This window comes from Apostichopus japonicus, chromosome 3, assembly GCF_037975245.1.
Source record: "Apostichopus japonicus isolate 1M-3 chromosome 3, ASM3797524v1, whole genome shotgun sequence".
In the NCBI taxonomy this organism is placed as follows: Eukaryota; Metazoa; Echinodermata; class Holothuroidea; order Aspidochirotida; family Stichopodidae; genus Apostichopus; species Apostichopus japonicus.
Window position 1 is genome coordinate 1087059 of NC_092563.1, and position 16953 is coordinate 1104011.

At 37.0% G+C, this 16953-nt stretch overlaps 2 protein-coding genes across 3 annotated transcripts; one reads left to right on the plus strand and one right to left on the minus strand.

The window, feature by feature from the left end:
• The first annotated feature begins 189 nt into the window (after positions 1–189).
• Positions 190–7481, plus strand: LOC139959085 (inositol monophosphatase 1-like). The gene is made up of 7 exons (XM_071956663.1): positions 190–463; positions 1659–1792; positions 2138–2242; positions 3194–3348; positions 4799–4904; positions 5408–5559; positions 6125–7481. Exons 1-7 carry the CDS (start codon positions 347–349, stop codon positions 6229–6231), a joined length of 876 nt encoding a protein of 291 aa, XP_071812764.1. The 5' UTR covers positions 190–346; the 3' UTR covers positions 6232–7481.
• A 502-nt stretch (positions 7482–7983) lies between these two features.
• Positions 7984–15086, minus strand: LOC139959076 (anamorsin homolog). Of its 2 annotated transcripts, none has more exons than XM_071956642.1 (10): positions 14941–15086; positions 14386–14553; positions 13570–13719; positions 12555–12631; positions 11979–12144; positions 11663–11736; positions 10973–11042; positions 10304–10343; positions 9614–9695; positions 7984–9135 (listed from the first exon to the last, which is right to left on the minus strand). In XM_071956642.1, exons 2-10 carry the CDS (start codon positions 14537–14539, stop codon positions 9022–9024), a joined length of 927 nt encoding a protein of 308 aa, XP_071812743.1. In that variant the 5' UTR covers positions 14540–14553; positions 14941–15086; the 3' UTR covers positions 7984–9021. The 2 variants fall into 2 exon arrangements, with proteins under 2 accessions (XP_071812743.1, XP_071812753.1); XM_071956652.1 differs by having other exon boundaries at positions 14811–14949.
• Positions 15087–16953: the final 1867 nt, after the last annotated feature.

Sequence of the window (16953 nt, forward strand, 5' to 3'; positions counted from 1 at the left end):
TCTACAGTGCAGGCCAAAATGTAAGTTTTAATGCACTGCTTTTAAAATGATAAAAACTCAAAAAAAAAATATCCCGTTTACTTCATGTAAATTCAGAGCTATATTTGTTGGCTTATTTGAATCCGTAATGTTTCCCTTTATATTTAGTTTTACATTGCATCTAGGAAGTGACCGAGTCATGGTCTGTGTATTAGACTTAATAATCCAACTACTGTGATTGATGATTATCTTATACTTAAATGGGCATTGAAACAAAAAGTGGTATAAAATACAATCTGTATAATGACAGGAGTGTTTTGTAACGATCTGTCTGTGACTAAGGCATCATTTGGCAATAAACACCGAAATGGCTTGCCATATAAACGCACACGCTTCATTTAACAAGGATATCAATATGGGCAGTGATTACAACATCGAAGAATTCATTAAGACTGCAGAAGAGCTAGCTCGCGAAGCTGGAGTTGTAAGTTGTTTTCTTTAAAAAAGCAATTGTTTTCATTAGGTTTCCACATATTGGAAGATCCAGGGGATGTTGCATCAAGCGGTTACATATACGATAGAGTGCAATGTCAATCCGAGAATGGTGAACGAAATGTATATAGGCCTAGTGTAAGTCAGCAGTTCTGCGAAATTTAGGCCTACAGGCTACAGTACACAGTTACACTTGAAGAACGTTCTTCATCATAGCATATAGCTTAGATTAGTTTAGAGACCCAAGGATTAGGAAGCCTTACAGTAGCTTATTTGAGACCCTATCCGTGTTAGATCGTGGACGAACACCAGCTTACTTTAAGCCTTCTCTTTTCGATAAGTCTTCAAAGGCTATAACGAGGCAGGGGTGTGAATTCGCTCCCATTCCGGCCATTGCAACAGCATCTGACCACTTTCTCAAATACTGAGGTAGGCAAAGGCACCCCATTCGACTTCACTGCAGTGCAGCCATGACGAACAAAGTTGTTCCGAAACCAAGTGAAGAACAGAAACAAACCCCTTTTCCCAAGTTAACAAACCAGAAATACCAAATCCATGGAAGACTCCACACATCACCACTGCACTGCAGCAATTTTGAAAAGGTCAAGAGAATCTGGCTCCTGACAGAATTTTGATCCTGGAACCTAAGGATTGTGAGGCGGACACTCTAACCGCTGAACCAAGCCTTTGCCCTAAAGCAAACCTAGCCTAAATAAGACCTACAGTAGGCCTAACCGAGTAAATATTTATGCCCTATAGTAGAAAAGCTTGTATCCTTTTGAAATTTCAGTGAGACTGTGACAGAGTTAGCTGAGTGCTAAATAGTAAATATAGTACATGAAATCTGCTGTACATTCACTCAGGAATGGAATGACTTACATTAGGCATTGCATAGAAAAACAGCAATGATACTTGGTATGGCTTATACTATGTATACAGTAATTTGGCTTATATTATTTTGGTTGTCCAAACTTACTACAATTCGCATATGGTTTAAATGAGTTAAGAACTACACCTCAGTTGTGGAATAAAATACACAGCAAGTTCTAGAAATAGACCATTCACATATTCACATTCATAGCCCTCTCACAACAGGAATTGACTACCTGCCAGGTCTCATCCCACATGATCTTATGAAGTGTTAAGTGTGACTTCAATAACTTTTCAGTAATCATTCTTCATTACAGCTAGTGAGAGATGCATATAAGAAGGACAAAGCAGTGGAAAGCAAAAGCTGTGCTGTGGATCTGGTGACAGAAACCGATACAAAAGTTGAGGAGCTTCTGATCAGCCGTTTAAGAAAAAAATATCCTACGCACAAGTAAGAAACTTTTTATTTGAAGTATGAAGATCTGTTACTATGGTATTTAAAGGAAATTATAAATTTCCAAATTTTTTTTTTTTTAGATAACTGTTTTCTATCAATGGCCTGGAGTGAGTGGAGTCCCATAACAAGAATCAACATTAATAATGTACCAGATACATCGACGTGAATCAACTTCTGTGGTTGTGAATGTACAGATCTTGTTTGTATTTCAGTATTTGCTGTTTCAATGGCAAGTATATCATTTCATCCCCCAAAATTATTTTAAAACTGTTGAGGCTACTGACCTTGGTATTATGTTTTACAAAGTTTTTTGGACTGATTTTACTCTTTCATCTGCAGATTCATAGGAGAAGAGTCGACTGTCAGTGGTGAACCATGCTTATGGACAGACGATCCCACATGGATCATAGATCCAGTAGATGGTACTATGAATTTTGTACACAGGTAGGAAGAAATCATCCCTCTCATTGGTGTGCACATGATTTTAATGGTGGGGGTTGGATTCCAAGTTCCCACTGTTGGAGTTAGGTATGACACTAGGGGCAAGAACCTCTATGGACAAGTTGTAGGCGGATTGAAATTTTAATGAAAGAGCGGTGTGAATGTGGGGTTGTCAAATGAGTATCACCAGGGGGTGGGTGGAGGTGTCGGAGACCTTCCTCCAAAAGAAAAGCAAAACTTCAAAGTTTAGAGGTCAAAGATTGCATTCTGAGGCATATTTAGATACTAGACTAAAAATTTAATTAGGTCTAAATGCAAGTTTGTGCAAATGAATTTTAAAAAATATCTCCCAAGTGATGCCCATCCCCCCACCCCCCTCTTTGTCATGCACGTTTTGTTTATTATGTATCTGTTACCTTGGTGATGACTGATCATTTACATAGGGATTGTGTACCAAATATTTCTATCAAAATTGAATGTAGGATTAAACAAAGTGAGTGATTTATGAATGGTAATAGCTTCTGTTTTGTAGCCAGAACTGATGAGATAGTATTAGAATCTTCAACACACCTGGGCACTTCAATCAGTCCTTTCATTTCACTTTGCTCCCACTTCACAGTATTGAATGATGATTGAATGACTTATATACTGTTTATGTTTGTTTTATCAAAATGCCTGATTTCAAAATTAAGGGCATAATTTGATATGATTTGGACTTTTGGAAGCAACCCAATTTTAATCTATAGTAAGTTGCAAATTGACCTTCCTAATATGTTTAAGCATTGATCAATACAAGGTTAATATTGTTTGTGTGTATTTACTTTGCTTTTCTTATTTTGGTGTAATCAGAGCAAAAATTCTAAAAATATTAGTCACTTTCACCTGCAAAGACCTGTTTTTTTGCAGATCCTAGAATAAATTTTCAGTATTTCCATTTACTTTTTCTGTAAACAGTTTTCCATTTGTAGGTATCTGTATCGGTTTGTCGATAAAGAAAGAAATAGTTGGAGGGGTGGTCTACAACCCAATCTATGATGAAATGTTCCAAGCAATCAAAGGCAAGGGTGCCTTCTGCAATAATAAACCAATTAAAGTCTCCAGTCAGAATGGTGAGTATGCAGTAATATTTTAATCTTTTATCGATATCTCATAAAGGAAACATAACGTTTAATAACATACTGTATTCTGTAGCACTAATTAGGATCATCAAACTTTTCCTTTAATTGTGGCTATATCTTGATAAATCCATGGAGAAGTGGTAAATTGTAGATTAGTAATTCATTTGGGTAGTGGGTAACCCAGGGTCCTAGGGCCAAAGGTTATTTCTTTACCATTCACCCCGTTTTTAGAGAGGATAGTTTAATGAATCTACCTCTTCGACTATAATATCAACCATACAAGAGGTCTGCCGATAATTAAAGAGAAACACAGAGAAGATCGAAACGATGAAGGATTTTATTATCTCATTGGCATATTTTGTTGTTATGTACAGGACAAGTATTTTCATAACAAAACTTCACTAAGTGCAATGAGATTTGGTTCCCACATCTTCTTGATGATATTGGTCCTGACAATGTGCTCTCTGCACCGTTTCTTTTTTAGGCCCAGGCCCCTAACGCTACAGGGCCCAGGGTTAACCCCCTCTCGACCCCCTGACCTCATCCCACTGTCTTTAGTGTTGAGTCTCCAGCAGATGATAATTTCTTACACTACTAGCTATATTACATTTACCATCCATATCCATTTCTCTATTATATGATATGTCTACACCAGTGGTAGCCCCGTTATGCAGAGTATGCATCCCCTAAGTGCTAAGCTAATGCTGTTTGCCAACATTGCAACACATTATGTGGGCAGCAGCTAGTATAAAGCAACCATACCTAATTGTGAATTAAAAAGTTGTTCCCCAATTGCCCGTTTCCACACAACCATTATGCATTAGTGAGATCAGTTATACTCTGGTGTACTGTCCTCCATATTCATTGCACCAGACCAAGTATTAATACCAAACCTACATCCATCTTGAAATTCTAACCTATGTGACAAACTGAAGTTTAAGTTTACATCACTTTTTAATTGAGGTTTTCGAAACCCTATACTAATTAAGGTGACACCCTATCCACCTTCAGAAATCGAATATTTTAGGCATCTAAAGAAGAGAATTTTCTCTGCTATGTGATAATGCCCGGAAGAAAATTATGAATTCTATCAAGTTATACTTTTCTACACATACACTCCTATTCTTTGTTTAAATGTGTCTGTGAGTTTGTTGCTATATCAGTTTTGCTTCCTATTAATGGGTATAATTGTGCCTCCCCCTCCCCCACCTACTTGAATCTTCCATTTTGCATTGATTGTATCTCAATTGAGGGTAATAAATCTAATACTGAAACCAGTGAAAGTGATGGATTGATACACATATATATTGCATTGCATGTTACTACATGTTAAACCTACTATGTTTACTTCCAAGCTACCTACTGCAAGTTTATGTCTGGGTGAGTACTAGACAATATTCAAACTTCCTATCACCATTCTTTCTTTCTATTTTCTCTTCAGATTTGAAATTGTCGCTTTTCATAACAGAGGTGGGTTTCAATAGCCAGGAAATGTTGGACGTGAAAGTTGCGAATTACAAGTCCCTGTTAGAAGCAGGTATAAGAGGGTAAGGATTCATTTGTAGTACTGCTAGATATGTTAGAAGGCCAAAACTGGTCACCTACATTGCCAGAGCATTGTTGAATACTCACAAGGATACTTAAATGTCTAGTTGGCAGATAGAGTGGAGCCGGAGGGGTGGGGGGGGGGGTACAAGGGGAACATGCCCCTCCTCCCCAGTTTTGTGAAAACAAGGTTCATTGCAGGAGAAAGGAGTGCAATTTTGTCAGATCCTCTGTGTAATTGTGTTAAAACACAAAGTGACTAATTTTTTTCATTTCATATGAAATATCATAAAGATTTTAGCAATAACTAGAGCAGTAGTGAAGGGTATGTCTTTCTCAAGCACATTACTTCCCTCATTAACCTTGAATAAAGTTCAGGTATTTGACTAAAAATGACAGTGTGAGAGGGACAACAATATGATAATTCCTTTATAAATTTGTAGAAGGGTCCTCATGTAACATCTCCTCTGTCAGAGGTTCTAATGATAATTTACCACCTTTACAGGTTCAGGTCGTTAGGGTCTGCTGCCCTCAATATGTGTCACATTGCTAGAGGGAGCGCAGAGCTTTACTATGAGTACGGAATCCATTGCTGGGACATGGCTGCTGCATCCATCATAGTCACAGAGGCAGGAGGGGTAGTAATGGACACTACAGGTATGTGACTGCATTGTTATCTATATATATATATATATATATATATATATAGGCATTGTTCAGTGAATGCCACTTGCTTCCCTTCACCCTCCGTACGGTCTAAACGACGTAATACCTAACGATACTAAAGTACTAATATTGCCAAGCAACTACATCAACAGTGTCAGCACAACAGTGTCAGCTCATGTTGCAACATTGCAGCATACGTTACACAGCTGTTCTGGGCAATTTCCCTCCAACCTTGTGAGGCGTGATATGCAGCCGTTATTTGGGTCTGCCAGTTCAAAAAAAAAGATTACATTTTCTCCCGAACCGTCACATAAAGTGATGTACACTACATGTGCACTTTCATTAGCTTATCGTTAAAACAGCGAAAATTAAGTTTTACCAGTAGGGAAGTATATATTTTCATCACAAAAAACAGGACAATCCCGATAATTCGGGACGTATGGTAACTCTATGCTTGCCTCAAGTCTTCACAACCAATTTCCCCCTAACCCCTCCAACACCACCATCTAAAAGACACATGATCCTCAATAGCCTTTGGCCTCTTTATAATCACCAGGTGGTCCCTTGGACATCATGAACAGGAGATGTGTGGCTGCCAGCTCAGGGAGTCTTGTAAAAGAATTTACAAAGCACGTAAAGCACCTCCAATTACAGAGAGATTAATAAAACAAGATGCAGCTGATGGCCAGGAAAGATATATCTGGTTGTTTATAGAAATTGTTTGTTTTTTTTATTATTTATATTTTACTAGAATTTTGAATGGAACAGAACATGAGAAGCCTGTTAAATCGCATGTCATTCCTATAATGTAGCTCTTTACACTTGGTTGCTAATTACCAGCAAGTATGTCAAAAGTAACATTGCCATAAGCTCAGTATCAAATGTGCTACCAAAGTTTTTCTCATAATGATAATTGGTGAATAATTTCTGAAAAAGTTCATCAACAAGAAAAACTTTCATATGCAACATGTTTATTACAGGCAAAAGGAATTGAAACTTTTCATTTAATATTTGATGTTATTATATTCATTCCTTCAGTTTTTACATGCTCTAAAAGCTAGACATATTTAGTGAGATGTCTTTCATATTGGATGTTTAATCTTCAGATGATTATCTCCATCTGGTCACCGATTCTTCTCATTAAATTTCCATACGTGATAGTATGACTAATATTGATCTAATTAATACCTCCTCCTTCCAACTTTTCCTTAACATAAGTTTTAAGTTTGCCCAAAACTGGGGCCACCAATGGTGACCCCTCAGGATAGTTAACACACCATGTAAAGTCTTTGTGTGTTATTCTGTCTTTGCATTGCACCATATGTTGTACTATGTTTGGTGTTGCACCATTAAATTATATCATCTTGCACCAAAATGATGGCATGCCAAAAGTATATCCCTTTGATTTCTAATAGACAGGTCCATTATGTGAACTGTTATCTGACTGGAATACTAATTACTAACTGTACTAATTGTTAAAACAAAATGTATTAATTATTACTGTACTGTGGCATTGACACAGTATTAATAATAAATGGGACAGGGGAATTTAATTGATAAACAAAGTACACCAAACATAAGGCAAAATAGTCATTGTTATCATTTTAATTAAATGCTGTATTACATTCTCATGGTATCACAAGTAGTGAGTTCTTTTTGCTACTGAAATATCCAAAACTTACTCTAAGATTTGATAACAATGATCAATAGCAGTATTGAAGGTATTTTTTAGAGAAACAACTCAGTGAAAACATGTCTTTGCAAAAATCCTTCAAAATTTCCTAAAAATTACTAAATTTGAGAGCATTTCAACATTAACGACTACCTTTCTGTCTCATCTGTGATGTGAAACTCAAGTACTTGAGAAACTGCTATGCACTGCACCTTCTTTTCCTCACCCCTCCCCACCCCCCCCAATCCCATCTGTCCACTTTCTGTAGTCCACTACTGTTGGTATTAACCCCTTTCCTTAACCTCTCTCCATCAACTGCAACTCCCCCTCACCCTTCTCCAATCCTTCTGGACCCACATTCCAAGTTCAATACTGTGATATATGATTTGTGCAACCTACAATACAAGTTCAATGGTTCAAATCGCTAGCAAGATCTGTCTGCGACATTTATCGTCATGACCACTTTAATCCTCAGGGTCATTGATAAATATGGCGATGGCAGGAATCAACTTAAAGCTGCCTTGCCGATGCTTTTCGATAATTAAGTCCCATAGCAATGTAGTTCTTTAGCTTGACTAGTAAAATTTCATGTCATATAATGATGTAAAATCGAAACATTGCAAAGTATTCCAAGTTTCTTTCTGCCTATAATTATTCATACTCTACCAGAATAAATGTTTGAACAATAAAATATTGTATGCAAATATCATTTATTACTTACATTATTTGCAGCCTTTATTTAAATACCAATTGTGACATTATTTCTGAGAAAAACCCTATAGATTTATTAAGACACCTGATCAAACACAAACAGCTGTTTTCAGGATTTAGCTACAGTGTTAGACACAGAGAACTAACTACACGGAGATCAGGAGAAGAGAAACCTGCCCTCAAACCTTGCCACAATTCCACTGTAACATTGAAGCGTAACATTCATTAATGCTTTCAAAGATAACGGTGAGAAAAACAAATCAAACTTGCTTAGTACCTCTTGTGGAAGTACAGAGTGTACACCTCCTGTACATGTCATAATGTACTTATGGATATGATGTAGTGGAATACATCATCATCATCTCTTTTGCGGCTCGCTAATACTAACAATATTCATTACTCATTAAATTAATGCATTAATGCCAACTAAATGAAGAACATTTATTTTAGGAGAGCTTGGAACACAACTGGTATCCCTATCGTTCAAACAAAAACATCCACATGTTTTTTTGTACAGAGCAGAGATAGATTCATCTGGAATATTTATAAATTACTTTGGGCAAATTTTCATTTCAGCTTAGCAAACAGTATAATTTATCTGGCACCATAAGCTATGCATCAGTGACAAAATCTGATACACATTCTCATAGCACTGTATAGCACTCTTTTGTACACAAGAATCTTGTTATTTTCAGCCTAACCTTCAAATTTGTTATTCAAAATGAGAAAATGCTTACATTATACCCTGATGTGTAATACATGATTAATACTATCCTTGGGTAAGTTTCTGATGAAGGATACCTACTCTATGGATGTGTTATGATAACCTCCCACTACTTTGCCGTGAACTCAAAGACAGTGAACCTTACATATCATACTTTCCATACTTTGTACGTAACAAAATGCCACAGATCTTAATAGTACCACCCAACATGCAGGAAGAAAGTGGGCTGAAGGTTGTCTACTTAATAGAATGGTTACCCAGGGGGTTTGAAAAACATGTATCTCTAACTCCACGTTGACTCCCAAGTCGATATCAATGACATCCCTCTTTGCTGACGATCTACCTTTTATGCATCAGCATTCAACTGGCGGTTGCTAAGGGCAATCTTTTCACCGGGTTTGAAAGCAGGCATACCAAGGTATGGGCAACTGGCACATCGGAAGGCATCTCCAAGGTAACACTGTAGAATAAGATGGAACTTGTGCTCATGAATGTGAAGATATCGAAAGGAAGTTGAAATAATGCACATGAAACAATAGCCCATTGTTTCTTGGAACACGTGAAATATGAAAACAATCAAATGAGTAATGATATCTTCACTGAGTATATTCTAAGCAAATACATCTCTAGGGGTTCCTGTAAAGACCATTGTTTTTTTTTCTTCTTCTTAATGACATGGGTATTGAATGTGTCGTAAACCTGGAATTACCGATAGGGGAATCTATACTGTGACGTCTTTTAGGATGGGGCATTACTTTGACATCGATAGGGGACACAAAAAAAATGCATGTAGTCAGAAGAGTGGGTGCAGGAGGGTCTGTATCCAGGTCACCACTGTTGTACGATAGACCGACACCAATCATCATTACATATCAATGTACTGTAAACCTAACAGCATGTCACAAATATTGTCAATTCATGAAACACTTTAAACTTACACTTCCACATGCTGATGTTACTGGTTTTGTTTTGACAGGTTTGCTATCACCATTTGCAAGCTCTTCTGCTAGACCACAAGAACTGAAAAACAAGGGAGAGATAAAACAAACACATCGTCATGAATTGTGAATTGTGATGACAAGTCCGATTAACCCCTCTGGCCAAAAAGATACCTATCCTGTCCCTCGTTATCATCTCTCTCAATATTGATACGGTAACTCTCTGCTTTTGCATAGTTAATAGTTGTTGATAGATCATCCAGCTCATAGACTATACTAAGTTACTTTTTAATTACAATATGGTAAGGGTACAACTGCTTCTCTGCTAGTAAACAACGACTATGCAGAAGTGCACGTTCGCAAATACAAAATGATTTTTGATAGGCAAACTGTGTACAAATTAAAGGTATCACAATTAATGCAAAATGTAGGCATAATGTGAATTTCACCAAAATCTGGACTTTTGTTTTTATAACAATTCAAACTGGCTTTGCCTTCCCTGATCTGTGTTTGTACAAGTACATCTGTTTCAGTTTGTTTTGCAGAAAGAAATCCTTCTCCAGTTACCATGGCAACAAAATGTCAGGCTCTCTAATGAATCTACATTCAACTACACAGAATTTTGCGACACAATCATGACAATCCATGAGATGTATTTTGATCGTAGGACAAACCGTTACATAAACTCACCAGTTTTTGCAAGCCTTTTTCTTGCCAGGTCCACAATCAGCTGGAAAGGAAAACAAAACAATAGAAAATTTTGAGAAAAACAACTTGTGTTTGGGTATGGTTCAAAGTTCTATCGGCATATTTTCAATTCTTATTTTGATTGTTCAGCGCGATGAACACAATCCTTTTTCTGGATTTCAGGTCTTTAGAAATTTGTATTGAACTATTTTTATTTATGAGGACTAACGTATCAGTCGTATTATATTACTGAATCAATAGATTATAATATTCTCTACTAAAAAAAACTCGTGTTGACTAGATTATGTAGTGGTTAAATTGACAACTTTGAAAACTGTCTTTTGTTGGGGCGAAGGTAGTCTCACAGTAGACAGGGCGAACATTATGGCAAAAGTTGAGATCATTATCTGCTTGACCCTGTAATTCATCTCACGTCACATACGTGGAATGAATTTGTGAAGTAACTACAACATATTTGTAATATAGCAGGATATCTATGATGGGAGTGAAACAATTTGTAAAAGTGGTATTGTTTAACATAGAATCATGTAAACGTAACACCACCATGTAGGTATCTATATAAATAGATTGTATTTGGATAGAAGTGCACTATAAACACAATCTACCGTCTACACAGGCCTTTACGTAAAGTTTAGAGAGCTGAAAATGAACCTTTTAAGGAGTCTGCGCTGGGTTTCAACAAATCTTCATCCTCTAATAGATCGTCTTCATCAATGATGTTCTAGCGAGCAAAAATGAAAATTGTATAATTAATGATAAAAGAAACCAGATTAGAAAAAAATATTGACAAATATATAGCTTTATTGTCTTAGGATGATTACAAAATCAGTTTTGCTAAACCAAATTCAACATGAACAGAAAATGATAAATCGGATGTAAGCCATTTTGAAAGATGAAGGGAAGGTACAGTACAAGCCATTCTACTGTCCCAGCAAGCACATAATAGCTACTGTGTTAAACAAGTGCATTCCGGTGAGACCATTACTAACTCTGTAGATTGTAACTGTTATAATTGCATTACAGCCAGTTCACAAACTACCTCAATTTTGAAAACTGCAGATGATTTTACAATGTTAGCGATGACCAGTTTGGCACTTTCTTTATTTGACAAGAATATATTAAAACAACACTGCTCAATGTCATATCTAAATTTTTATAAAAACCAAAAAACAGTTAAAAACCAGATATGGTAGTTTGATCATATAATATTTAATGAGAACTAAAACAAAATCTAGAATTAGATAATCCAACCCTGAATATCACTTTAATACTATTGCAATTACAATCACAGCCAACAAAAGGAAAGTTTGAAAATAAACTTAAAACGTAAGAGAGACATACCAGGTCATCGTCCCCCATGTCAGCAGATGACAACGTCCACACATTGGTCACATCAGCTGTCACTGTCTTTGTTTCTGATCAATAAAAGGTGAAAACTATGTAAAAATGGTGATAATTTGGATAAGAGGCAGCTTATTTTTCATGACTCTAATATTTATGATCTTTGTTTCAAACACTTTGTGATCTTTATACTTTATCATGTTTATATCCTACTCTCTGTACTCTCAGCTTTCATTTTACTTCTATGTCAGCATGAAACTTCCTAAGATTTGTGAGGTATCTGTCATTAAAATGCATATGTAACGTAAGAAAGTACCAAGTTTGAGCTGCTTGGGAAGTCTGATGGATAATGATGAGCTTGATCCAACCTCGTAGTTTGGTTTGGTACAGGAGACAGCCACCAGCTGGACTTTATCTTTCTCGACTTTGTATTGCTTGGATACTGTCTCCTCTTCCTCTGTGTTGAGCTTCTCAACTGTAGCCTGGTGATAAATAAAAAGTCAATGTTTTATACCCAGGGGGTAAACCACAGGATAGTTTATAATAAACATAAAGCTTCTAAAATGGTAAAGGGGAATACCCAAACTAGTCCTTTACTGTTATGTCCATCAGGATTGCCACAAACTAAGGGCTGCAGAACTTCTTTTTTGTAGAGCATAAACTGAGGTTACTCATTCGAATCACATTCCAGCGAAAAAAAAAAGAAGGAAAATAGAAGAAGCCATTTTGATCATGTTTGTTGATATAATTTTCCCTATTTCTCAGTCAGTTTTCTGTTCATTAACAAACTACATGTAGCAACTGATGCAAATAACAAGAGGCCGTTCTGTGTTTGTAGCCTCTCCTATGCCCTGATCCACCTCTCCAACCGCCAACCTCTCCAACTTCTCACCTCAGAAATATTCACAAATCCAGATAGCGTGAGGGCTGAAATTAACTTCTCTTTCGTTCGTAAATCTGATCCATTGGCTGAAAATGTGAGACAAAAAGTTCCAACAATGAGGCTTCCTTATAAACCAGGCATGTAATTAATCTGATGGAACTTGGCAGCAAAGAGGACAAAATTACTACTTTCATCTTTGGCTTATATGACAGAGATCTTTGTCATGAAAAAAAAAGAAACAACTAAATCTAAAGTTGTTCATGACATGATGACAGTTAACTCTATCACATAGATCAATAACAAACAGGTCAGACAATATCAAATTTGTTGGAAATTATGCTTGTCTGACCTGTTTCTTAACTGTGCATTTAAAGGAGACAGACTCTACCTTTGTTATTGATCTATGTGATAGAGTTAACTGTCATCATGTTTAGATTTAGTTTTTTTTTGTAATTGTTCACCTTTTATTTTGAGAACAAAAATGTAAATGTACATTATTAAAATTTACAATTGGCACTGTTGGACATTTCAAGCAATTGGCAAACCATGTTACTCATATAAGCATGCCACACACTGTTTCTGATCAAGTTTTATGGACTTCAAGAAATGAATGCTATTAAAAGTTCTAGCTTTTTACAGTCTTGAATCAAGGCAAGGTGTCTCACACAACTTGACAACAGTTAACCATTGGTAACTTGTCACACATCAGTGTGTGCACAGTTCAAACAGTCACTCCCAGGGCACTATGGTGTGCCAAGTCTACGTGTAACCCAGGGGAGTTCCCATAGGGTGTGACCACAAACAGGGGCACACAACTATATATATAAGTTACGACCAAGTCCTTATTTCTGCACCTGGGTAAAGAGAGGCAATGGAGATAGAGTGCCTTGCGGATCGTCACAATGTATTGATCAGGCCAGGATTTGAACCTGTAAAGCCTTAGATCAAAAGTGCCTTGTCTTAGCCATTTGACCACAATGCCCTCCTCATATATGCATATTATATCATGAATTCTAGTTCTTACCTGTGGTAACTGTGGGTTCTTTGACATGGAGCCTGCCACTTGGACGTAACACTCTCACCACTTCACTGAGAATCTCTTCATCATGATGATTTAACACAGGATTCAGCGCACCAAGGAGGGCAATATCGATGCTTGAGGAGGGGTGAGCAGCTGGAGGGAAGAATTAAAATCCATTGCATGTACATACATGTTGTTTCAAGCTACAGCAGTCTAGCTAACATTTTGTTTGTACTATAATGGAGGGAAGGGGGATTCTCATTGATACTGAACATTTACTACAATGTATAAACAGCTTTTGAGTTGAAATTTGCAACACTTCTAACACTGACCTTAAAAATCTATAACTTATAGTTATATGGCTGTTGTGGAAGTCAATTACAAAATAATGGTTTCTGGACACATTTAGCAGGAATCATTTAACCAGTGGTTACTTGCCTTTAAATTCAGTACATATTCAGCACAAGAGTAGTTTGCAACACAAGAGTAGTTTGCTAGCTTTATTGCTACAAGAAAATCATATAACTATGACTGCTTTTCTACTGTACCGTAACAGCTGGCTGATTAAAACCACACTTTGCTCGGTTGCTCTATTCAAGTATTAGTTTAGCGTGGGGAAATAAGAGAACTGTAGATGTTACCTATCTAAAGACTACATGTTTACATGCTACGGCGTCACATTCATATACATATACGCCAACTTGACTGCATAGGTTACTTGCCTGCCCGTGGCAAATAACCAAAATGTTAACTTTAGATCTCTATAACACAGACTTTCCATTTCAGACAGATTCCGAAGCTATGATTCTAAATACTTACAATGTTTAAGTCTTTCAGCATTCTCTATCTTCACTTGACCACTTGATCCAACTTTCTCCTGGAGCCTTTCCACTAATTCTTTCACCCTCTCTGGTGATTGACCTTCACACCAAACAAGAAGCACGACATCTCCAGCTGAAACATTTGATGCCATAGTGACTGTTTAATCTGTAACCAGATGAGAAGAACAAGGGTAACGCACTTACTGTTACTGTGTTAGGTAATCTACTCAAATTAACATGTTAAAATGTAATTTAATTATTGGAACAACGATCTCACTCTTTTGATGTTTTGTTTCAAGCCTAAATGTCTTCCTACTTTGGCCCTAAGTTAGCTTAGAGACGGTAGGGCCCAAGTAAATTCGAACATAGGCCTATAGGCCTAGCCTACGTCAGTGTATGACTAAGGTAGCCCAGACTGCTCACCAAAATAGCCTGAACGTTGCAAATTCAATTTTATGAGTTTGCTGGGTTCGCTGCTATTCTGCGTTCAGTCTTATTGAAAAAGTAAAAAAAGTGTTCAAATTTACTGATTGGTAAACGTGACACAACTTACATCTCTGCGGACTTTCCGTTGCACGCAAAAGTTTGGGTTCTATTGTATTTGTATTACAATAAGTGCACAAACAACATTATAACAGACATGCAAGTCACGTACATTTTAACGTACCCATTTCTTCAAAGTTAGCAATCTGCTAGTTCCACAGGCTATACAATCGCGAATATTCCGTAAAGGAAGAAGATGACAAGCACTTTTTTGTGTCAATGACGTAATCGCATCTTGCTAAAAGCTGGAAGTTCCCTGCCATAAGTTGCAATCACCCCCTCCCCCACCCGATAGCAAGCATGACACAGACCACGGTACTAATATCGTATCGAAATGTCTTGAGACGAAAGTGTGAACTAGTGTTTCAGAATTGTAAGAATGCAAGAGTGGGGTAGAATGGGATCAATGTTCAGTGTGTTGAATTTGTCCACGTGAAAATTGTAGCTGTGAAAAATTACTAAGGGATAAGGGCGGGGGGGGGGGCGTGTATGGGATAAGTTTCTTCAACATAGATTAAAATTGTTGGTATACGACTTATCATGCATAATAAGGGATCCTCTTCTCGTCCCTCCTTTCAAGAAGTGTTAAAATTATAAAACAAAAATTATCATGAATACCCCGGCATATTTAGTATTTACACTTTAAAGTTGAGTAAAAAATGTTAAACTGTTTCTTCTTTTTAACCGGTAAATGTTGTTAGTGTGGACGAGTATAGTTCTATCTAACGTATATAGCTATATATAACTTATATAACTATATTTCTAGATCAGTACAGACAATGTCAGATTTGTTTGTTTCTTCGTCAGTGTTCTCTGTCTTTAGAACTTAAAATCATTCAGTGATAAAACCACTCTATACTGTCCTCTCATGTCATGCGCTTCAAAGCACTCTCATTGACGGTATGAGCAGTTCAAAACCTTTATTTGCTTAATAGATGATAATGATAATGTTGATACTGTCAGTACAAGTGGTTTGAAGCATGCCACAAAAGTACAGTTTATTAAAACATATAACCCAACTGCACCGGGCGTCATGTTCATAGCCTTGGCAGCATCACAGTAGCATCCAACAAGTTGTGTTAGGATCAGACGACTCTTTAAAACTGGATGACGCAAAAGTACTGTTTTAAATCTCAGAAATTGTATTGGACTCATGTTAAATTGTACCTCACTGTTCATGGCTATAACATCTAGTAGGTACCGTACCACAATTAAGTCAGTGCAGAATCCCCCTGAAAAATTACACAAATTGTCGAGAAATAGTCCTAAATGAACCTACTGAAGTTACTTTTGGGAATGTTTGCAGAAAACTTGTATCATGTTCTAGTGACATTGGACGAGTCACTCACTGTGCACAGTTGTGATCGTACAACACCTGCACTTGTAAAACATGAAGCACGCCATCAGATCTTTAAGTTTTGACACCCCGGGAGATAGACGTCAAAAGGGCAGCGCCTTGCTGTACGAATGGTACCTCTAGTCTATTGGTTGGTTCGGGCGTTCGGCTGTACCTTCCTTCGTATTTGAGAGAGTTAGGATGGGTTATTTCATTTCAAGAAAGAGTTGAGTTTCCTTACTCGACTCGGGTCATTGGTCACTCTATTATCTCTCTTCACAAATTTCCATGAGCCACTTGACTTTTGAGATTAAGTTGATTCGAGTCATGACTCATGAAATCACTGGTATTTAAATGTATACACCTGTCATTATCAGCATGAAAAGTCACAAAGTTGCAGATATCAGTAAAAAAACCAAACATCCCCTTTAACGGCGTCCGGGGAAGATATAACGACTAGTGCACTGACTAACCCATTCCAATAGTTTGATGTTTAGAACACGTTAGCTTCTTTCTTTAGGTTTAAATTAATTTGATTCAGTCTAACTATTATATATATTACCATACAAATGGGAAAAATCGGACGCTTAGTCTTTGATATGCTGAAGTATATTTTGTTCATAATTTACTAACCACAGGGGGGGGGGGGGATGAGGTAGAACTCTTCCAAGCTGTCTTAGTTCCATT

Coding starts and splice junctions, on each gene's coding strand:
- LOC139959085 (XM_071956663.1), top strand. CDS start 347: ATGGCTTGCCATATAAACGCACACGCTTCATTTAACAAGGATATCAAT. Junction 464..1,658: donor TAGCTCGCGAAGCTGGAGTT/GTAAGTTGTTTT, acceptor TCTTCATTACAG/CTAGTGAGAGATGCATATAA. Junction 2,243..3,193: donor ACTATGAATTTTGTACACAG/GTAGGAAGAAAT, acceptor TTCTGTAAACAG/TTTTCCATTTGTAGGTATCT.
- LOC139959076 (XM_071956642.1), bottom strand. CDS start 14,539: ATGGCATCAAATGTTTCAGCTGGAGATGTCGTGCTTCTTGTTTGGTGT. Junction 11,737..11,978: donor TCCCAAGCAGCTCAAACTTG/GTACTTTCTTAC, acceptor TTTATTGATCAG/AAACAAAGACAGTGACAGCT. Junction 10,344..10,972: donor CAGCGCAGACTCCTTAAAAG/GTTCATTTTCAG, acceptor TTTCCTTTCCAG/CTGATTGTGGACCTGGCAAG.